Below are 25,002 nucleotides of genomic sequence, written 5' to 3'. Positions count from 1 at the left end.
TGGGACACAAGACCACCACTACTTCGCTCACTTGAGTACTGAACTCGATCGATCTCACTGAGTCTAGCAACATCGAGTCCGTTGTTGTTGGTAGGTAGCTTTGCTCCGGCTCCTTTGAAGCATCCTTCTCCTTGAGAATCTCCAGTGCTATGGTGATTTCTCGATGGATGTTCTGTAGTGGGGGTGAGGGTGGTGTTTTCTTCGCATGCGTTGTCTTGTGGATTGGTGGGATGGGGAGTTGAGTGAAAGAAGGCTCCGCCGCTGGATCCCCCTTCATCAAGTCCGGGAAGAAGGGAAGTGATTGAAAGATTTGAAGAATATTGCTGTTTAGGGTTTGTGGATCTGTGATTGGGGCTGGGCTGTCGCTGTTGGCCATCGACTGCCATAGCATTGGTCCAAACGCCGTCAGGGCCTTGTTGAGGGCTTCCACTGTGACTCTCGCAAGGTGTGCCGGGTTCTGTACAATTAGGGTGACTTTCTTGCTGTCGATTGTGAATTCGTAAGAGAGTCCCTGTCCCTGCAATGCCACCTCCAACCAGGACGCCGGTTGGTGGTCCGGTGGTAATGGGTGGGTTGTGATTGTGGCTGTGGTCGGATTTTTTGCCATTTTTGTGCTTTTTTGCTTTGCTAGTTTGGGAAAGGATTGAAGTGGGGAGGGACGACTGATTTCCCATCATAAAGCTCCCTAGTGTCACATCTTGGAAAGTGGACAGGCTTCCCTGTTTTGGGATTAGGGTTTTTGGCCGGTCATTAATTGTGGATGTAACGGAGGTGACCCTTGGGGTATTTTTGATTGTTGAAGGGGGAAGTTGCAGACAGGGCACTCGATTGCCATATCTGTCGCTTGGGTTTTCTCCATTAGAGGCGTTCACAGTAGATATGGTAGGGGAAGCATAGACTATGGGGCCTTTGGTTTCCGGTTCATTTGATTGCATGCGGATGGCCCCATTGGGCACGTTACCTGAGGTAATAATTGGTGCCTCAGTAGTTGGGGTGGATCCCACTGGTGGTTTGGGCTGGTGGGTGCTAATTGTGGGGTCTTCAGAATTGAGCCCCGCTTTCCTTTTAGAGCCCGTGTTGTGCAGCTCTGTTGGACTTGGGGTAGGCACGTGCCTTGGCATTTTTGGGCCGCTGGTGGTTATTTTTGTTGGGCCTTGTTGCCTCCTTGGAAGTTTTTGGGTACTGTTTATCTGATTTTTAACGTTGTAATTAAAAGCTTTGGGTTGGGGGGGGGGGGGGTTACCTGAAAAGTCATCGGACTTATTGACCTGGCTTTCCTCTGCCTGCATATTGTTGTGTTGTCTAATAGGTTGGCCTTCCGCATTTGGAGATGTTTTTAACTGTCCCTGCTTCCGTCTTCTTGGGAATGTTACTGTCTTCCATTGGCTCTCCTCCGGTAGGGAGTCCGTTTGATGGTGTTGCTGAGAATCATTGGCTGCTATTGGTTGACGTTGACTGTATGTACATCTTATGGATGTGTGACCTATCCTCCCACAACTTGTACATAGTATTCCTTCTCCTTCATAAATCACTGATTGTTTATGGTCACCAATGATCACTGAGTTTCCACTGGCGATTCCAATGGCACTTGGATGCAAATGCGTGCATATCTCCCTCTTAACGTGGAGGAGGTACATTGATCAATTTTCAGGAGTTTCCCAAGTTTCCTCCCAACTTTCTCTAAAATGACTTTGTCGTAGAATTCAGTTGGGAGTTGAGGTAGTCTTATCCAGATGGCAGTAGAAGTAAGCGTGGCTTCCTGTGGAACAAACTTTGGTTCCCATTTTCGGACAGAAAGAAGTGGCCAGATATAAACCATGGGCTAAGATGCAGTGCCTTCACCATACTCTCCTCTAAATTAAATTTCACTATGAAGAAGTCCCATCCTAAGTCAATCAAGATTAACTGTTCGGATGGCTTCCATAGTTCAATTAATTTAGAGCGTAGCATGTGATGATGCATTTTTCTTTTGAAGACTTTGATAATTACTGAGAATTTTCATGGCTGGTATAATCTTTCTTTTTCTTCTGGTGATAGAGGAATTGAACCTTCTATATGTTTACCCTTGCACCCTTCTGGGGTGGACTGATGTTCCATGTCGTAGTAATTACCTTGGTTGCATGCCTGTTTGTCTAGGAGTGTTTCCTTATAGGATTGCTTTGATTCTACTTCTGTCCGAGTTAGTTTGTCCGGTGGTTCCGGCAGGAGAGGTGGTCTGATTAGTGGTGGTTCCATGGGCTACAGTAGTGGAGAGAGAATTCGGCAAGTTGAAAGTGGAGGCTCACACTTCAAACTTCAGAACATTTGGTAAATTTTGCGCGTGCTAATGTTAACTCCCACACCACCAAATGATGTGGTGCAGCGGATGGGGTTGTTATCCCCTTAATTAGAGGTCTCGAGTTCGAGCCCTGGGTATGGAAAAATTCTTGGTAGGGAGCTCGAGCCTTGGGTATGAAAAAATCCTTGGTAGGGAGCGCTTCCTCCTGAATGGGGCCCTGCGCGGCGACAATCCGAATATAGCCGGACTCCAATACGAGTACCAGACACCGGATGGGAAACCAAAAAAAGAATGTTAACTCCCACAAATTCTCTGGTTTGTTCAATCAAGACAATGAAACAGAACAAATGAATCTGAAATAGTTTATAAGCCAAGAATATTAAAAGTTTTGAAATGCTTGTTACATTTACATAATTTTTAAAAGGCTTATTTTGAAAAATGTGAAACTTTATTGCACCGTGATTAATTTATCTTAAATGCATCATAATAACTTAATAAGTACATTAAGAGTTTCAAAGCAAAGCACTAAAATTCTAAGGTAATTATTTTAATTAATTTTATAGATATTTCACAATTACTCAACGATTAGTTTATATTATGATACAAAATTATTATAGAAGTAATGTTTAAATAAATGGCTGTTGCTCCCAAACGCACACGCAAGTATAGGTGGTCGTACAAGTAATAAAATGATAAGTCGAGTATCGAACCCACAAAGACTTGTATCAACTACCCACTAATTCACCAATATTGTTATTCATTCAAGCTAAATTCGAGTTCAAGAATGTGATTATACTAAACTATAATTCTAAGTAGTAACTAAATTATCAAGCAGTAAAATGATTGTTATGTCTCCAATATAGACAAATATTCCAGGGTTGTGATCGATTCACCAATCCTATTGTGTTCTAGTTAACTCTCCGTCTCATAGAATTCACTCATGGTTGCTAATTAATCGATAATTGCTCTCATAGCCTTCTCCCGAAGTACTACTCGCCTATTCAAAATAGATTAACGCCTACATTCCTATGAAATCAATCTATTAAGAACGCATTAAGATTACGATATTTAATTAAGCACGGTGACTAGGTATATTCCTATCCTAACCACAAATCCCCCCCTCCCCCCTAAGAGTTAAGATCGTGCTCTCTTCAATTCTTCTCTAATCTAAACATGGCTTTCCCAAACATATCATAGATAGTAAATATAACCTAATTGCTGGCCAGACAATTAAGCAATTAATTACAGAATTGAAGAAATAACTTATATTAGTGAATTGTAATCAAGTTTAAGTCAACGTTAAACAACAATATTCATGGCTAAATCACAACCCCAGAACTACGGGTTTTTAGCCACTCATGATAATAGCAAACAATTTCATAAGTGTTGGATAATTGAAAATACTAAGAAAAGATGAAGAAAAATGAGATCTCTTCGCTCCCGGATGTTTCTCGTGTGTAGTCTCCGCAAAAGTGGCGCCCCCCCTTTGTCCGCCTCCTTTTATATTTTTTTTTCTTTCGCATTTTATTCAATTTGCTCCAAAACTCTTGATCTTCACACCGCTTTATTCCTACACAGTTAAAATATAATATTAAGCACAAAGTACTATAATTAATACTCAAAAGATGATTAAAAAGTGCTATAATGTAAGGCAACAATGGTTAAATATATGCGTCTTTGGCCGAACATCAATGACAAAATGGTCATTCAGCATTTGATGGATATTTTAGTAATTCAACCTTCACTTTAGAGGCTTCACTTATAATATAGTTTGATATGATATGATGATGATGATAATTATATCTTAAGTTTTATACAAAAATTTATACAGGAAAATTTACCTTGTATTAGTAACACTAGCCTTAGTTACGCGCTTTGCTCGTATACCTATAATAATGAATATTACTTTAAAGTTTTACAAAAATATTTTTGAATAATGTATTTGAGTTATAAAATAATATTATAAAATATAATTTTTTAAAATGATAGAATATTAATCCCAATCAGCTAGATTGTCTGATGTAAAATTTATTTTTGAAGGGCAAAAAAGTCGAACAATACTTTTCGAAGGGAATCCTTTTAGAGTGCGCACTTTGCATGTATACCCATATTTGACATTCAATTCTTATGTGTCATTTTGAAAGTATTTCTTGAATTTGATGTTGAGCTAAAGAGTATCATAATTATGTATATTGATTATATTATACCAAATTATAGTAGAGTATTTACATTTTAGTACATAAGATTTATAAAAGGAGCGTTAGATTAAGGGGTAATGGACATACTATTATATACTCCGAAAAATCAAACATATTTTTTTCGCAAAAAAGTATTTTTCTTTTTCCTCTTTAATTAAGATATTATTAATTGCTAGTAATTCTATGACAAAGAGTAATTTAAACCTACAACAAAATAATAACTACTTTTTACTTATTCTCTTAACTTAAATTCTCGAGAAAAAGTCTTATCTAGTGATAAAATTAGACGTCTAATATCAAACAAATGGATAATTTTGTTATCTAATATATCCCTGTTTGGATTAGAAATTGACAAATTAGTTACCTATTTTTTTTGTCTTAATTTAATAAAAACTTTCAATATAAAAACTACGACTTTTAAAGTACATGTCTAGATTGTGCATATTTAATTTTTATCGGATGCGAAATATAGTACCATATTTATAAGTAGAAATAAATTGATTTTGAATTCCTAATTATTAGGACTTTCTACCTAGTTCAAATACAAAAAAATTATTAACAATTTTTTTTTTTGAAATCAAAGTCCTAAATATTAGAAAAATAATTAAATAATTATTCTTAAATATTAGATAATTAATGATAATTTGATAATACTCTATTTTTAAAAAATTAAAAAGGCGAACGACATTTCGCTAAAATATCTATATTAAAATTAGACAAAATTAATATTCAACTAAAAAGATTGTATCATAAGGTAAAGTTAAAATTGGTAAAATAAAATACTTTTAGACAAAAAAATGAAAAAATATAATTAGACAAAATTCAGTTGTTGACCGATCCGCCATAGTTGCTGCGCACACGTGGCAAAATGCTATTCCTTCTATCCATCTTCTTCTTCAGAACAGTTGCGCCACTCCTAAACCCTAATTCTTCCTCTCCGCAGAAAAATCTCAGTTTTGAAAGATGGATAACAAAGAAGCTTCAGAAGCCATTAATGCACTCTCCTCACCGCCTTCTTCAGCAGACACTTCTATTTCCACATCTCAGTAAGTCTCTCTCTTTTTACTTATCACCAGCTAAATAAAGATCAGATAAAAGCCTAATTATATATCGTTGGCGCAGGAATATGGATAATCAAGAGACTTCAGAAGCCATTGATGCACTCTCATTGGCAGCTTCTTCATCCAACCCTTCAATTTCAACTTCGCAGTAAGTATCTGTCTCAACGTGCTCTCAGGGATGATGTAGTTTCTATTTGGAGTACGTTTGTCTAATTTAATTTCCGATGAGCATGTTAAATCTGTTAAAACATGTATTTATTTTCTGAGATGGTAACACATGACAAATTATTGAGTATTGGAATGAATGACACCGAATAAACAGACATGGAAGATTCATATAGCTGTTCCAATTTACTTAATTAGTTTGGGATAGGGGATTAGCTGATTGATATAGCGAGATCTCTGAAATTGTGTTTTTTTCATGTATGAAAGCATTTTTTTTTTTGTGTTTTAGTCTTGTTCGAATGCAAGATTAAATTTGTTGCATATTCTAATTTTAGGATGAGCTTGGAGGAGAAGTTCAAGATTGTTAGAAGTATCGGCGAGGAATGTATACAGGAGGATGAGTTGATGAATCTTTTGGCAAAGAAGCCACAACCGGTTTGCTATGATGGTTTTGAGCCTTCTGGTCGAATGCACATTGCTCAGGTACATAAACCTGAATTCCACCCACATTCTAACTTACAGGAACGAACATGATAAAAATTTGCCACTTGCCAAGTGTCTGGTTTGCACAATGGATGTGCTTATTTGCCTTTGAATTCTAATTGAACATGATTGTTTTTCCATTCTCGTGATTGGTAATGTACTTTGTTCAGATGCATCTTTGCACTTGTAAATATAACAAAAAAAGATAACCGCCAACAGCGACCCCCCCCCCCCCAAAAAAAAAAAAATCATGGGTTGACTTAAATTGGTTGCTTCCAGCCCATTATTAGCTGAAAGCACTAGTCAATAAGAGACGGTGGAAAGTGGACAGTAGTAGCTTTAAACTTTTCTGGACACCAAAGTCTGGCACATCTGGGATCTGTGATTGACAAATGAGGAAAAATGGGGGCTTGAGGAAAGGGAAGGTACAATATATATAGAGGGTTTGTTCTTGAAATTCTATGATGCCATTACCAAAAGAATAACCAAAATTCTGCCAGTAAAGATAACTGGACGATCAAATTTATTAACTAACTGTTTTGGCAAAAACTTTGGCCTGCATATGGAAGAAAATATAATAATGGAAAGGTATACAAAGGAAAATCTGGTAAATATCTGACAATTGTTTGGGAACCATTTCTCTTTGTTTTACCATGGAATTCTGTCGAGAGATGCATCATTCTTCATGGAAGTTTCTGATGTAAGCTAATACTTTGGAAATAAAAGTATATGCATTAAAGGGGTATTTTCACCTTTGAGTCTTAAATAGATCAAATTTAGGCAGATCCATGACTAGATTCCAGGTATGTTCAAAATAATTATATCTGGATGCTGACCAGTTGTAATGTAGACCATTAGGGAAAACAACGGAATTGGATCTTTTTCTGGTTAAGAAAAAGTGAAAAGAAGGGGAATAATTTCCCCATTTGTATGTCCTTGCAGGTATAAGTGTGAGATCAGGAGAACCTCTAGTTTTAGATAACCCCCAATTGCCTTCATAAATTATTTATTATTGAGTTAAATTACCTAAGGGAAACATTGTTGAATAAGTTGTCTGGAAAATTTATATTTTATGCCATTCTTTCTTCATCTTACATTTGTACAGGTCAGATATAGTGGAGGGGCTTATGTGCAGTTATATGTTCTTTTTAGCATCTCATGACTGTTTCATTCTCTTTTACAATTCTTTGCTAAACAGGGAGTTTTGAAGGCACTAAACGTCAACAAACTGACTTCGGCTGGCTGCAAGGTGAAGATCTGGATTGCAGATTGGTTTGCGCAGCTAAATAATAAGATGGGTGGTGATCTGAAGAAAATTGAGGTTGTTGGTCAGTATTTGATTGAGATATGGAAGGCTGTGGGAATGAATCTTGAAGGGGGTCAAGTGGAATTTCTATGGTCTTCAAAAGAGATTAACTCTAGAGCTCATGAGTACTGGCCACTTGTTATGGACATAGCTCGAAGGAACAAGCTTCCCAGGATTTTAAGGTAAAGGATAAAGCAAGTAAAACTCTCTTGCTTCTCCTGAAAAGGACAGTCAGTTATTGCTTACATGTTTTTTTTCTTCATTATAAGGTGCTGCCAAATTATGGGTCGGTCTGAGCAAGATGAGTTGACAGCGGCCCAGATTTTTTACCCATGCATGCAATGTGCTGACATATTCTTCCTTAAGGTAAGCTGTTTTATAACTATCTATTTGTTTGTTCAGTTAGCTGGATAACTTAAATATAAGCATCTTTTGTGAGGCTTTATTGGGAATAATAGAGGCACCTTCACATGGCATTGTAAGAAGTACCAGGGAGAGGTGATTAGGCAGGACATGACGTTGCTTCACCAAGGACATGACCCTAGATAGGAAAGTGTGGAGGTCGAGAATTAGGGTTGAAAGTTGATAGGGAGCCGAGGGTGTCTCTTAGTGTTACCGATAGTATTAGTAATATTCTTATTTTCTGTTCCTAGACCTTTTTATTATATGTTGTTTCTTTCTTACTGATAGTATTAGTAATATTTTTTTATCTCTAGATATTTGTTAGTATATGTGAGTCCTTGTTTTCTTTTCTCTTCATTTTTTGTTCTTGTTATGGTTGGTTGCTTCCTTGTCACTGTTCCTTGAGCCGAGGGTCTGTTGTAAACAACCTCTCTACCTTCACAAGGTAGAGGTAACGTCTGCATACACACTACCCTCCCCGGACCCCACTTGTGGGATTACTGGTTTGTTGTTGTTGTACCTTCACAGTTATTCTTGTTTTAGGCATGCAAGTTACCCCTGTAATGTCACTGAACAATTTACTTCTTGCTTGTCTGGGTCAACATTGCAATGTCACTTGACAACCTGGTTCTTGTTTGTCTTGTTTACCAAATGAGTAAAACACGCATTTCAGTTGCTACTAGGCATATAGCTGGATTGCCTTGAGTTTCTAGTTTCAGTGGCATATGCTTCTTGATATGGACAGATATGAGAGCTGCATACATTTTGTTTCATTTGTAGCCTGTATTTTTATGTGTGCTTGTCTTCAATCTTCCATAGTCTGTGCCGGGAGTGGTAATTATTTGTTTAAATTATGATTCTACCAGCTAAAGAAGAATTTTCTTGTTATTAGGCTGACATATGTCAACTAGGCATGGACCAGCGAAAGGTTAATGTACTTGCAAGAGAGTACTGTGATGACATCAAGAGGAAAAACAAGCCTATCATATTGTCCCATCGTACGATAATCTTTTTTGTATTCTAGAATTCAAATTCTCTTGTTACTCAGCTAACTCTTTTGTTTGATATGTTTGTTCCCTTATGATTTTGGCGTGCAGATATGCTCCCTGGTTTGCAGGAAGGTCAAGAGAAGATGTCCAAGAGTGACCCATCTTCTTCCATCTACATGGAGGATGAAGAGGTATCTAGCTATATATATTAATCACCTGTAACATAGTGCTACATTTGTTTTTAGGTTGATGGTCAGTGTTCATAGTAGATTTCTTAACAGGTGGTTTGTTGCCTATGAGGTTCTAGTGTAGTGACAGTATTTTTTTTCCTGTGCCATGCTTGAACATCAAAGGCAGATGTAAATCTCAAGATAAAGAAGGCTTTTTGTCCACCAAAGGTCGTAGAAAAGAATCCATGTCTGGAGTACATCAAGTATATCGTCCTCCCTTGGTTTTATGAGTTCAAAATTGAGCGAAGTGCTGAGAATGGTGGCGACAAGTGAGTCATTTCATGCATTTCTCATATCCATTCAGCTGGTTTGTTAACACAGCACAATCTTTTAGCTCATCTTTTGGTTTGTTCTTTTTCCCACACTAGGACCTATAAGAATTTTGAAGAATTAGCGGCTGACTATGAAAGTGGGAACTTGCATCCTGCAGACCTGAAACCTGCATTGTCAAAAGCAATCAATAAGATATTACAGGTAGATGACAACATCTTACTTGGTGTTTGTGCTAATCTCTTATGTAGTCCTTGTTTTTAGTATTACATTGATGCATTTGCAAATTTGCCATTTTGTTTTGCATTGACTCTGCATTTTGATATTGTGAGAAGTAGTCTTTTGATTGTTGGTCTTATTACCTGTAGTTCTTTGATATATACAACTAATTAGCCCCAACACCCTATAGAATAACTTCTTTGTTTGTAGCGTATTCTCATCTCTTTAGATTATCTTTTAAATTTCAAGGTTCTTATTTTTAAGACTCAGTGTAATCAATCATATATGCAATTTAATATCAACAAATAGTAAATTAAGTTATTGCACACCTGATGGCTAGTATCTGATGCGCTTCAGGTTGTATAGTTAATATCGAATAGACTACTGTCACTCAAGATCAGGACATCACAAATTGTTTTTTTTTTATAGTTCATTATATTTGTGATTCCACCTTTTCTGGTTGTCCTCCTGACTTAGTTTTCAATGTGATGCAGCCGGTGCGTGATCATTTTAAGAATGATCAGAAAGCCAAAGACCTTATGAAAAGGGTGAAGGTATGTATTCTTGAATTGCCTAAATGTTATGTGTTGGATAAAATGTCTCATCGTGTTAGCTAGACTATGTTACTTGAGCTCAGGCTAATATCATTTACTTTTCAAAAGAATTACAGAGGGGAATATGTTTTCCTGATTCTGCCTTGTCTAGAAAGTTCAACTACTGTTAGTTACTTTCAGTTGCTCTGTTTATCAAAATGATGTTGTGGGATTTTACTGGGTCGTCGTCGTCGTTGCTGTTGTTCTGTTTATCAAAATTATGATTGTTGAAGTAGTTATTATGATTGAAGAATAGATTGTCAAAGTTTTTCATGATTTTTGAGAAAAGTAATTCTACTTGGACCATCTTGAAGTTGCGGGTCGGGTTACAAGGATCCCCTTGTATCATTCTTTCAATGCTTAAACCCACCTTATCCTGGACTAAGCCAGAAATGTTTTTTGTGTTTGTTGATGGAGTTAAACCGGAGCTGAAATTATGGTGCTCGTCTCTTATCTCAGTTTTCTCCATCCTCGAACAAGTACCCTCATCTCTTTACTTTTTTTTAACCCTCATGTCTTTTGCACCACCACCAACTTGTTGTCGTCCCCGTATCTTTTTCACCTTTTGCCTCTCCACTTGATTGCTTTCTTGTGGGATTATACTGGGTGGTTGTTGTTGTTGTTGTTGCCTCTCCACTTGATTGCTTTGCTGACTGAATTAGTGAGGCTTCTTGATACAAGAAAAGAGAAATCTGAATTATGGGCTGAGTTGGAGTCAGGCTTTACCCCTTTTCCAAGAGGGATGATTGATTGTCTAATCATATGGCTCAAATTGTATATCGTATCTCCTAGACTATTGGGGTTGCGTTTCTTTCAGTGCAAAACATACTACTATTTCTAATGAAAAAATGAATGATAAAGCGTACAATTCACATTAACACTGTTCCACATAGTCAATTCCACTCAAACATTTTTGTCTAGTGTAGATATTCTATTAGCAAGCTTAAAAGATTATGTGAAAATTGGACATTCAGAACAATAGCATTAGTGTATCATTTTTGTCGCTCGTCTTGACCGTATTCAAGGGGCAAGTGTTCAAAACTAGTGTTATGGCAACTTTCTGATCTCAGTTTTGCTGTCTTCTGTTGTGCAGAGTTTCAAAGTAACAAGGTGAGGTCTAGTTGAATGAAGTGACATGGATTAGGATATGGTGTGGCTGTCTGGAAGTTCCATTCCATTTTTCTCCTGTTTCAAAACTTTAATACCGTGGTTTCCCAGGAGACGTTAACGTCATAGACATCCACCATTTTGATATAATATTTCTTATTCTTGTGTTATTGAAATGTCCGAATCATAAGACTAGATTTTGTAAACCGTGATTTCACAGAGGATACATTTGTTAGAATTTAGCAACATGGTAATTTCCATATAGGAAGTAATGCCTGTATCAATTGCCTTGCCTATCTGCCAATTGTGCGCTAATTAATTTATGTGAGCACCTCTCTGGAGTAGGCTCATATATATTAAAATGATTAAAAATAAAAATAAAGTAGATGTGGCAGAAAAGGAATTAAGTTGCTTTGCATTCAAAAGAGATGGTGACATTTTGGTTCTAGCATGAAAGCTCAAGAGGCCAATTATCCTTAATTTTTGTCTAATAATTGAGTAACTTTTCTAGTTAAAATATGATCTACGGAAATTCTGAAATTAGCATCATCAGGGGCAGCAGTTAATCTTTTTTATTTTATAAAGCTATCCCTCTCATTCAAAAAGATTGGCATTATTTTTTTATTAGTCTGTTTAAAAAAGATTGACACATTTCAATATTTTCTTAACGGGAAGCATTTAGGCCTCATTTGTTTGCACTTAATGGAGGTCTGAATCTTAAACATTCAGATCTCAATCATTAAGTTCGTTTGTTTTTAAAGTCTGAATCTTAGTTATTCAGATCTTAATCATTAAGTGTGTTTCTTTTTTTTACTTCACAACCACTTATTGGGTCTGAATAAGGTCTCTATGATTAAGATCTATAACAGAGACTTAATTTCATTAAGATGCTATCACATATTCATTATTAACTGCCGCCACCGCCTACCATTATCAACTACCACCATGCCACCACCACCACCATACTCAACCACCACCACCACCCCCACCACCATCATCCTCAATCATAGTCGCCACCATTATCGACCATCACCACCCACTATCCCCACCACTCCGACCACCATAATTATTCTCACCCACAATCAACACTCATCCACCTCAACTACCACAACTGACCACCCCATCACCATCAACAACCACAACCGACACTGTCCATCATTATAACCTACCACCACCAACCCACCACCTTCATCAGTCACAATTACTACCACCACCCGCCATTATTAACTATCACCACCCACCACCACCATCCTCAATGATAATTGCCACCACTACCAATCACTACTAGCTATTAGCATGAACCACCATCATCAACCAAAACTACCACCAACCACCACCTCTAGTCGGCATTCACCCGTTAGCCATCACCACCAACAACTATCGTATTTTAAAAAATTACATATTTTATTGATATAATTTTAGATTAGTTAGTATTTCATTTGTATTTTATGTTTATTAATTTTCAAAAAAGATAAATTTTGTATATTCAGATGTTAAAAATCAAACATTTTTAATTATTTCTATTCAGATCTTGATATGCATCTTAATATATCCAGATGTGTATTCAGATTCAGATGTCTTAATCTTAATACATATTTTGATATTCAGATGTGTATTCAGATTCAGACGTCTTAATCTTAAGAAAAACAAAATCATTTTCAGACCACAAGTTTCAAAAGTTTTATGGCCACATAAATGCTATGGCTTATCTAAACCACGTATAAGCATTTAAATTTTAATGGATTTAAATCCAATAAAATATTTGGATTATATGTTAAATATACTAGTTCAAATAAATATTATGGGCTAATATAATTGAATTAATTATTTAAATCTAATAATATTGACCGGGCTGGCCCACTTAATTGGGCTACAAATGACGAGCTCACTTCATTAGGCCCAATATGTCGTCTTCCTAGAGGCCCAGTTTGGTGCCACGTGTCAAATGACGTGGCATGACAAGTTAAATGGAAGAGCCAATAAGATCATGCCACGTGTCAAAATGACAAGGCATCCCAAGTCAAATTAAATGACCAATGAAACAGCTCCACATGTGCAAGTGACATGTTCTGGCCAATCAAATGCGGCCTTGTCACTCTTCAATCTGATTGGTCGGAAAGAGTTTGTTCTTATCATAAGACTTCCCTCCCACAACTATAAATTGGGGTCTTCATAACTCAGAAAAGACAACAGAAGTTACAACAAGAAGACATAGGGAGCTCGTGGATCAGAGGCCACAATTCTCTGCAAATTGCAAGTGTTCAAGCATTCATGCGCTTCAATACAAATTTCAAGTATTCAAGATCAAGAACAAAGTCAAATTAAATACAAGGCGTTCAAGATCAAGGCTACTTGTTCGTGATACAATTCGTGGCAACAATCAAAGGGTTCGTGACAGATAAATCAAATTCAAATTCAAAATCAAGCTCAAAGGCCCTTGAATTTATATTGGAAAAGTAGAATCAGAGGAATCATAGAGATTGTAACACTCATATTACTTGAAATCAAATATTACGATTGTTGCAATATTTTCGGTCTTGATTTTATTTTCTTGACGCAAATTTATTTTCTACAAATTCTGGCACGCCCAGTGGGACGATCTCTACCTCTCATCTCTTCTTTTCCAAGTTCAAGAATAAGATCTAACAATTCGACCATGGAAGAACAACTTGCAAATTTGACCAAAGCACTTGAGAAGTTGACCAAGTATATGGAGGATCGAGATACTCGCCTCGAAAATTTAGCAAGTGAGATCGAGAGCTTAGCAGAAAATAAATCAATTCAAGCACCTGTGGAGCTTTCCGAAGATAAAGTAGGGGGAGAATCCGCTGCGAGGCAAACGATCATGGTCAAAGAGATCCAAGTTTCTTTAGAAGGCCTGATTCATGTTGATCAATTGAAGGACTTCATCATGGGGACAATTGAAGATCAAATTGATCCTCCGATTAAATCTTCCCTCGCATATGCTAAGTCACACACAAAGGATTGATAACTTGAAGATGCCTACTGGATGTCAACCTCCAAAGCTTCAACAATTTGATGGAAAAGGAAATCCCAAGCAACATGTGGCGTATTTCGTCGAGACATGCAACAATGCTGGGACTTATGGTGATCATCTTGTCAAACAGTTTGTTCGTTCTCTCAAAGGTAATGCATTCAATTGGTACACAGATCTCGAACCTGGTTCTATCGATAGTTGGGAGCAGTTGGAGCAAGAGTTTCTCAATCGTTTCTATAGCACAAGACGCATCGTAAGCATGACCAAACTTACAAACTCTCATCAACGAAAGGATGAGCTAGTTATTCACTTCCTTAGTGAAACTTCTAGCATCGAAATGTGCATTCAAGGCATGCGTTGGGGCCTTCGCTATATCTTACAAGGCATAAAACCTAAAACATTTGAAGAACTAGCAACTCGTGCTCATGATATGGAACTAAGTACGGATACAAGTGGAGACCAAGGGCTACCTATCTTTGAGCCTTACGACGAAGAAGAAGAAAAAAAAAGAAAACGAGGATGGGGGCAAGTTTTCATCCGAAAATGAAAATGAAGAATCTATTCATGTTGCAATGCTGCTCAACGCACGAGCCTAAACTGCAAGTTATAATGCTCCTCAATGCATGAGCCTAACCTGCAAGTTATAACGCTCCTCAATGCACGAGCCTAAACTACAAGTTATAATGCTTCTTGGCACATTAGTATATATTGTATGTACCGAAGCTCCCCAATTTTGAACTAAATCTTTAAGACGTAAAGCTCTCCAAATTCGAGCAAAGTGTTCAAGTTGCAAAGTTCTTCACATTCGAGCAAAGACTCAAGTCGAAAGCTCCCTGAAAGTCGAGCAAAGACTTCAAGTTGCAAAGCTTTTTAAATTCGAACCAAACTTCAAGACGTAAAGCTCTTCAAATTCGAGCAAAGTCTTCAAGTTATAAAGCTCTTCAAATTCAAACAAAGTGTTCAAGTTGCAAACCTCCTCAAATTCGAGCAAAGACTCAAGTCGAAAACTCTTCAAAGTTGAGAAAAGACTTCAAGTGGCAAAGCTTTTCAAATTCGAGCCACAATTCAAGTTGCAAAGCTCTTCAAAATTGAGCAAGTCTTTAAGTTGTGAAGCATTTCGAAACATAAGCTAAATCTTTAAATTATTACGCTACTGGACGCACGAGCCTAAACTACATCTTCCTACACTCGTGGCCCACATGAGTCTAAACTGTGTACATCCCACCAAAAAAAGAGTCTGCTAGGTTGAAAACCTCGAAAGAGGCGGCCTAGGCAAAAGTTAGGACATATAAAAAAAAGGTCCGCTAGGTTGAAAACCTCGAAACAGGCAGCCTAGGCAAATGTTAGGACATAAAAAAATAAAAAATAAAAAATAAAAATTACCTATTCTGAACTAAGGTATGAGTTGATCCTCTTCACTGAGGTACGTAGGCAGCTTAGAGTTTCATTTTGAGTTCAATCGAATAAGTTCAAAAGATACATATTGCCCCAATTGTTATTCAAATAAAGTATGATGGAATATAATACATTCAATCGGTATTTGGAAATAGGGTTGCACTGCATTTCTTCTATTGAACTTTGGATCCCATATGATTTAAAGGGGGCAAACCTCCATAGCAAATTGGAGGTTTGCTATGGAGGTCTTTTAGTAGAAGGTGAAATCTTCAAGTTGAAGTCTTTAATGCTAAGTCAAGTTGAATTTGTCTTGTTTGCTATGCCGTCAATTTAAAATATTCAAGTCCTCCCGTCTTCAAGTTGAAGTATTCAAGCATTCCAAGTCTTCGAGTTGAAGTACTCAAGCATTCGAAGTCTTCAAGTTGAAGTATTCAAGCATTTCGAGTCTTAAAGTTGAAGTATTCAAGCCCTCCAAGTTTTCAAGTGAAAGTCCTTAAGTTTGCATGTCTACAAGTTGAGTTGTTTAAGACTTTAAGTCCTCCAAGTCTTCAAGTTGAAGTCTTCGAATTCGTCAAGCCTCCAAGTTGAAGTTTACGAGTCCAAGTTTTCAAGTCCATTGGTCTTCAAGTAAAAGTCCTTAAGTTTGCATGTCTTCAAGTTGAGTTGTTTAAGCCTCCAAGTCTTTAAGTTTAAGTCTTCAAGTTTGCTAATTCTTCAAGTTGAAGTTTAAAGTCCATCACTCTTCAAGTTGACGCGTCAAAGTCTGCCAAATCTTCAAGTCCGTCAAATCATCAAGTTTGTCGGTCTTCAAGTTGAAGTCTACAAATCCACCAAGTCTTCAAGTTGAGGCTTTCTAATTTTCCAATCTTAAGGTGGACGTTTAAATCCCATTGCACCTTAAGTTGGCTTCTTTACAGTTTGTCCTTAAAAGGATCTATAATTTTCCAATGTTAAAGTGGACGTTTAAATCCCTTTGCACCTTAAGTTGGCCTATTCGTGAATTTGTCCTACTATGAGCTGTTACAGATTTTTCCGTCTATAAGATGTTGCGGAGTTATCCATCTATAAATTGTTCTGGATTTGTCCATCTACAAGTTGTTGTGGATTTGTTCACCTGCAAACTGTTGTGGATTTGTTCGTCTACAAATTGTTGTAAATTTGTCTTTCTATAAGCTGTTGTGAATTTGTTCGTTTATAGGCAGTTGTGGATTGATCCTTCTATAAGTTGTCGTTGGTTTATCCTTATATATATATATATATATATTTATATATATATATATATAAAATTTGCTGATAAAGATATCTCCATTACCTACAAAAGGGAAAGAAACGAACGCAAAGTAAAAGGAGGAGAAATTACCGTGACGCGGCTAAGTCGGAATCACCAAAAGAAAAAAGGGGACTCAAAATAGCTTGCAGAGGCAGCAAATTGATGATGAAGCATAAAACATTGAGCCATATATATAGATAAAGCAAAAGGTGGCTTTCAAAGAGTGATTTCAATGTGGGACGTTGCGAAAATTAGTCTTCGAAAAGAACTTGGATTGTTGAGGCGGCGGTATGTTGAAAAGTGTAAGCTGATTGTAATTGTATATGTGACAGCTGGCTAGTTAGTTAATGAAGTGGCTATGGCTATTTATATAAAGCAAGTTAGTTAGAGGTGTTAGTTAGAAATACTGTATATATACTCCACTCTGTACAGTACTAATGATTGTAGAAGAAATGAGAATCAGTTAGTTTTCTCTCCAAGTCTTCTTCTGTTTAAATTCTCTCTTCAATCTCTCTTTACTCTGATAAAGTTGACATGGTATCAGAGCCTACTGCTCGAATCTAGATAGCAAATCGGTGTGATTGCTGAGTTCAAGCTCAATTGCTTCAATTACGCAAGCTCTGTCTCTATAGTTGAAGTACAACAATGGCGGAATTTGATAATGAAGCTCCTGAGAAACTAAGTCACAATCACCCCTTATTTTTTAACTCGAATGATAATTCCGGGGCAATCCTGATCTCGCTGCAACTGCGAGGTCCAGAAAACTACTCGGTGTGGAGTAGGGCAATGAGAATTGCTATTTTAGGACGGAACAAGTTAGGGTTCATTGATGGTACCTGTAGGCGAGGAAAGTTTGGTCCAAATCTGGTAGATCTATGGGACAGATGCAACGCCATAGTGCTGTCATGGATAATGAACTGTGTATCGCCTGAATTGCTTAGTGGAATTGTCTACTCCTCAAATGCAAGTGCTTTGTGGAATGACCTAAAAGAGAGGTTTGATAAAGCTGATCTCTCTAGAATTTTCCAAATCCATAAGAACATTGCCACAATTAATCAAGGTACTAGCTCGATCTCTTCCTATTTCTCAAAATTAAGACTGCTGTGGGTAGAGTTTGATAGTCTAGCTCCAATTCCTGGTTGTGACTGTGAGAAATCGCGTGAATTTGTTGTGTTTATGGAAAGGCTGAAACTCCTACAGTTCCTTATGGGGCTAAACGAGTCTCATGAGCAAGCTAGAAGCCAATTGCTCATGATGATACCAGCTCCCTCTGTTAACAAGGCTTATTCTATGATGATGGAGAGGGAAAGCCAGAGGGCAATTGCACACACAAGTGTTCCTGTAGAGAATCCTAATCTCACCGCTTTTGTGTCTACTAGAGGTGTATTTCAACAAAGGCCAAAGAAATTTTTTAACCTAGTCCGTGACTACTGCAACTACAAGGGATATACCAGAGAGAATTGTTTCTAATTAGTTGGTTACCCTGCTGATTTTAAGCATAAGAAGAAAGGAAATGCATTTCCTACAGCCAACTTTGCAGGAAACACCGGTGATTCAGGAACACTGATGTCTACTAATGGAAGTCATGATGTATTTTCAGCAGCTAATTTTGCAGGTAATAACAATAGAGGAAACCATGGGGAGAGGAATCAACCTCAGCCTCATTCAGCAACATCACTTCCCTCAGCACCATATTTTACTCCAGAACAATATCAACAAATCCTACATATGCTTGGTAAGGTAAATAAAGAAGCAACAAGCTCAGCTCAACCAGCAGCAGCAGGTATATTTGCTTTCCTATCCAGTATAGTTGATGATAGGTGGATAATTGATACTGGAGCTACTAACCATATGGTAGGAAATTCTAAGTTGTTGACTAAATTAGACAAGGAGTCTAGTTTAAAAGGTGGAAATGTGCATCTTCCAAATGGTAATGTGGTGTCAATATTAGATACAAGAACATCTAGTATACTCAGAAATCAGGATATACAAAATGTGTTGCACATTCCTGACTTCAAGTTTAACCTTTTGTCTGTGTCAAAGCTGACAAAGGAGCTGAAGTGTTGTGTGGCATTCTTTCCTGATTTTTGCCTATTCCAAGACCTCTTCAGTGGGCAGGTGAGGAGGATTGGTAGAGAAGATTGTGGACTGTACTATCTGAAGTCATCTCCAGCTCTTACATCACCACTTCCTCAACCACAACTACAAGAGTTTGACAGTAAAGAAAAGTGCTACTCCGTGTCTACTAATGTACCACTATCTGTATGGCATAATAGACTAGGCCATGCTCCTTTAGATATGCTCAGAAAAATAGAGTTTTTGAAATATTGCAAACTAGACACAAATCATCACTGTCCTATATGTCCACTAGGGAAACAACCTAAACTTCCATTTCCTATCAGCATTACTAGTTCAAATAAGCCTTTCCAGCTTGTGCATGGGGATGTATGGGGCCCTTATAGAGTACCTACACATGATGGGAAGAGATACTTTCTAACATTGCTGGATGATGTTTCTAGGTATACTTGGATATTTCTGTTGAATAATAAAGCTGAAACCTTTGTCATTATGAAGCAGTTTTTAGCTTTAGTGAAGAATATGTTCAATTCTAATGTTCAAACATTAAGAACAGACAATGGCTGTGAGTTTTTTAATTCTCAGTTTGATGAGTTGATTAAAGAAAATGGTATTGTACACCAAAGCTCTTGTGTTTATACACCTCAGCAAAATGGTGTAGTAGAGAGGAAACACAGATCTATTCTAAATGTAGCCAGATCCCTAAGGTTTCAAGGAGCTGTGCCTCTAGAGTTTTGGGGAGAGTGTGTTGATACTGCTGTTTATCTGCTTAACAGGTTACCTTATGCCACCCTACATTATAAATCCTCTTTTCAAATGCTACACTTCCATCCTCCTAATCTTGATCACTTAAAAACCTTTGGTTGTCTTGCCTATGCATCAAACCCCAATATCACTGATAAGATGTCACCTAGAGCCATTCCTGCTGCCTTAATGGGATATTCCTCTACTCAAAAAGGATACAAACTGTATGATCTACATGGTAGATCATTCTTTCTAAGTAGAAATGTGGTGTTTAGAGAAGATTTATTTCCTTTTAAACACTTTACTCCTTCTACTCTACCCTTATTTCCAGTGCTAGAGCCTATACCTGACACTACAAGGAACAGTCTCAATACTTCACCTAATAGCACACCAATCTCCCAAACCATACAAGAAGAATTAATCACAGAAAATCACTTGACTTCACCACCTTCTATCAGTACAAACCCTTCACCTAACAACACCATTCTAGAAGACCTTACCACCAGCTTACCTCCTTCTACTGAACCTTCTTCTCAGCCTGAACCACTCAGAAAATCCACTAGAGCTGTCAAGCAACCTCTATGGATGCAAGACTTTATCACCACAAAAAAAATCCAACTGTGTCTATCCTTTCTCCTCTTACATCTGCTATGACTATCTAGCCTCACCAAATATGTGACGACCCAAACGGTCATCACTTATTTTAAATTAAATTCTATATTTCTGAGGCCTTGAAAACCTCATTTAGAGTCACCTCGAATTGCGTGCACAGTCCGAGCGCGTAGTCGGAAAGCTTAAATATGAAAATCTATGAAAAATTATGAACTTTGGTTATAGATTGAGCTAATTTGACTTCGGTCAACGTTTTGGGTAAACGGACCCGAACCCGTGATTTGACGGTCCCGGAGGGTATGTAGGAAAACATGGGACTTGGGCGTATGCCCGGAATCGAATTTCGAGGTCTTGAGCCCGAGAAATGAATTTTTAAAGGAAATTGTTTAAGGAAATTTGAAATGGAATTAGATTAGAACGTGTTGGTATCGGGGACCGTATTTTGGTTCCGGCGCTCGAAACATGTCTTATATATGATTTAAGATGTTTCTGTAAAATTTGGTGAAAAACGGACGTCGTTTGACGTGATTCGGACCTAAATTGCTAAAGTTGATACTTGATGAAGTTTGAGAAAAGTTCTTGATTTTGAGGTTTGATTCATTATTATTGAGGTTATTTTGGCGATTTAATCGCACAGATAAGTTCGTATGATGTTGTTGAGTTAGTACGTGTGTTTGGTTAGGAGCCCCGAGGGCTCGGGAGTGTTTCGGGAAGTTTTGAACTTGAGAAAAAGTTGCAGATTTCTGCTGTTAGTGCCCAGGGATTTTACCCTTCGCGTTCGCGTGGACCCACTCACGAACGCGTAAGGCAAAAATCCAAGGAGCCCATTTTCTTCTTTGCGAACGCGAAGGTTGAGACGCGAACACGAAGCTGAGGGGGGAGGACCCTTCGCGAACGCGTCCCTCCGCTCGCTAACGCGTAAGGTTGAGGAGAGGGGTCACCTTTTGTTCATCGCGAACGCGACCACTGGTACGCGAACACGTAGGCTTGAGGAGCCAAAGCTCCGCGAACGCGAGCCTTTTCACGCGAACGCGAAGGGCATTTTCGCCCAGCGATTTTTAAAAAGCCAAAAACAGAACACTTACGGGATTTTATAAAAATTTCACAAACCCCTTCTTCTCCAAAGCTCTTAGGCGATTTTTGAAGCAATTCTTCACCATAATCTCTTGGGTATGTAATCTTTAACTCATTTTCTTCATTTTCCATTAACACCCATTAGATTTTTAGGCCTAAATCATGTGAATAAGGGTAGATAATTAGGGATTTGGGTAGAACTAGGGCTTTTTGATTAATTGTGATTTAGACCTCGTTTTGGGGTCGAATTTTGGAAATAATTATATATTTGGGCTCGTGGGTGAATGGGTGATTTGATTATGGTCCGAACCTCGTGTTTTGACCAAGCGGGCCCGGGGTCAATTCTTGGGTTTTTGGGAAGAATAATTAGAAAGCTATAATTAAGCATTGGAATTGGATTGTTTGGCATTTATTGATGTTATTAAGTCGATTATGTATAGATTCGATTGGGTTGGAGCCGAATTTGAAAGGAAAAGCGGTGATTGACGCTTGAGTTGGCCGTGGAAGTTCGAGGTAAGTGTCCGGTCTAACCTTAGCTTGAGGAATTAGGAGTTGTGTCCTATTTGCTAATTGCTTTTTGTTGAGTACGACGTATAGGCATGGTGACGAGTATCTATACGTTGGTGTCGAGCATGACCGTGAGTCTTGAATTGATAGCTATTGTGTTCTTAAATGTTACTACGGATGTTATAATTGACGGTTCTCGATATTGAGCAAAGATTTAGCTTTTTTTCGTGGAATTTATTAATGATTGAGTGTTGGCACTAATTGAGCTGAGTAGGAGTTGAGTAAGGATTGGTTATAGCTGATTCTCCCTTGCCGGGATGTTTGTCTTGATATTGTTGCTCCCTTGCCGGGAAGTTATTATATTACTTTGTTCCCTTGCCGGGATTTCCTTGTGATTTTCTGTTGGCTTGTAAATGGGATCGGGTGGTACGCCTACCACGAGATATGATGAAATGGGATCGGGTGGTACGCCTACCACGAGATATGATGAAATAGGATCGGGTGGTACACCTACCACGAGATATGATGAAATGGGATCGGGTGGTACGCCTACCACAAGATATGAGAAATGGGATCGGGTTGCACGTCTGCAACGAGATATGGACCGAGAGTCTGCCCTTGTTTTTCATTATCCTTGTTAGTAGTTAAATTTTGGTTTCTTGATAATTCTCTTGACATTTTGTTTTATCTGTTATTCTCCCGAAGCATGTTTCCCCTTCCCAGCTTTAATTGTCTGCTCTAGTTTATTTTTCCGCTGTATATATATATATAACTGCACATGTTTATCTGGAGTCTGGTCCTAGCTTCGTCACTACCTCGTCGGGGTCAGGCCAGGCACTTACCAGCACATGGGGTCGATTGTGCTGATACTACACTCTGCACTCTGTGCAGATACCGAGGCAGCACTGGGACAACAGCAGTAGTTCGGGAGCCAGCCTTCAGTCCTCCGAGACACCGAGGTAGCCCTGCAGGCGTCCACAGGCCAGGCGTCTCCTCTATCTTTTATTATGTTCTGTTATCTCTTGTATTCGAGACAGACAGTGTTACTTTCTTTCAAAGCATTGTATGTAGTAATCTTAGTAGTCCGTGAATGATGTGACACCAGTTTCTGGGTAGAGGCATATGTGGATTTTCTTATCATTTTTGTTCATTTTTCCTAAGTCTTCCGCTTAAATCTCATATTCCGCTGTTATTTAAATATTTATCACTTGTTAATGTATGTTGTAAAAAGGATTAACACAAAAGAGTTAAGAATTTAAAATTTCGTGGCTTGCCTAGCTTCTACGAGTAGGCGCCATCACAACTCCCGAGGGTGAGAAATCCGGGTCGTGACAAGTTGGTATCAGAGCTCTAGGTTACATAGGTCTCACAATTTGTCACGACCCGGATTTCCCACCCTCGGGAGTCGTGATGACGCCTACTAATGGGAGCTAGGCAAGCCAATTTAATCTACCTTTTTGCAACAATTACCAACCATTTAGTAAAATCAAACATAATGACATAAAGCGGAAGTCTCAACATATATAATAAACTGAAAGAGATACGGAAGTCTAACATAATCCTCTACCCAAGAACTGGAGTCACAACCTCACGAACGTCTATAGAATACTACACCCAAAGTCTGAATAAAACACAATACTGTTTGATCCGGTACAAAGGATAACTAGTAAAAGTAAAGGTAGAAGAGACTCCGGGCCATGCGGACGTCTGCAAGGCTACCTCGAAATCTCTGGGATGAAGTCAGCTCCCAATCAACTATTGCTGTCCGAAAGCTGCTGCTCCGGTACTGTGATCTGTGCAAAAAGATGCACAGAGTGTAGCATCAGCACAACCGACCCCATGTGCTGGTAAGTGCCTAGCCTAACCCCGACGAAGTAGTGACGAGGCTAGACCAGGCTACCAGATAAACCTGTGCAGATATATATACAAGTACAACAAAAGTAATAGCGGAAAGTAAACAAGAAGTAAGCAGTGTATAAAAGGGGGGGGGGGGAACATGCTATGGGGAGGCAACAATTAAAACAAGAAGTCTAAAACTGAAGGATAGAACAGCCAACAGAAACTTAATCCGGAATAAAACACTTAAGCTATAATTTGTTGCGGCACGCAACCCAATCCGATCACATACAATACTGTTGCGGCGTTCAACCCGATCCTCAATCATCACTATTGCGGCGTGCAACCTGAACCATAAGTATACAGTGTTATTGCGGCGTGCAACCCGATCCACAATTATATAGTGTTGTTGCGGCGTGCAACCCGATCCACAAATATATAGTGTTGTTGCGGCGTGCAACCCGATCCACAAATATATAGTGTTGTTGCGGCGTGCAACCCGATCCACGGTTACCACTGTTGCGGCGTGCAACCCGGTCCATATATAAATAACACAACCTCACCCAATCAACAATCACAAACAATGGGGGCGGGGGATAGACAAACAGTAATAGAAATCCCGGCAAGGGAAACACAAGTAAATAGTTAAATCCCGGCAAGATCCAATAACATCCCGGCAAGGGAGAAAATCAACAAATCCAATAACACGTCCCGGCAAGGGAGTAACCATCAACTCTTTCTCTTTCTTTCATTTCTTACTTCACGATATCACTTGAGCCCAAGCTCCAAGAAATTTCTTATCTCATATACCGTCACAAACACAATATAACGACATCCCGGTAAGGGAACAAAACATCATCTCAAATATCCCGGCAAGGGAATTACTATAACCACACTAGTTCCAACATCTAACTACCACAACTATAACCAAACTTGTTCCAACATCTAACTACCACGGCTATAACCAGCCTATTACAACACTTAACCACCTCAGCTATATGTAACCTATTCACACACACTTAACCACCTCATCAGCTATAACTATAGTCATCACACAACACAAGGAAGCATTAACCTAGGCGACCCTAGTATCAGTTAAGGACACAATGCAGAGGAATCACAACTCAACAATAGTCCGCCAAGAGGGCAACATAATGAGCTCTTCTCTTTCTCACTTTTACTTCACGAT

General features: G+C 38.4%; 1 protein-coding gene across 1 annotated transcript; it reads left to right on the top strand.

Moving 5' to 3' along the window:
* LOC109230094 (tyrosine--tRNA ligase 1, cytoplasmic) lies at positions 5,364-11,585 on the top strand. Its single transcript, XM_019395645.1, has 11 exons — positions 5,364-5,522; positions 5,599-5,685; positions 6,038-6,185; positions 7,384-7,673; positions 7,761-7,857; positions 8,786-8,891; positions 8,991-9,073; positions 9,236-9,381; positions 9,481-9,586; positions 10,096-10,155; positions 11,288-11,585. The coding sequence occupies exons 1-11, from the start codon at positions 5,440-5,442 to the stop codon at positions 11,306-11,308; spliced, it is 1,227 nt and encodes a 408-aa protein (XP_019251190.1). The 5' UTR covers positions 5,364-5,439; the 3' UTR covers positions 11,309-11,585.

This window comes from Nicotiana attenuata, chromosome 1 (genome assembly GCF_001879085.1).
Source record: "Nicotiana attenuata strain UT chromosome 1, NIATTr2, whole genome shotgun sequence".
Lineage (NCBI taxonomy): Eukaryota > Viridiplantae > Streptophyta > Magnoliopsida > Solanales > Solanaceae > Nicotiana > Nicotiana attenuata.
Note: the sequence above shows the minus strand (reverse complement) of the source record. Positions and strands in the feature narration are given on the sequence as shown.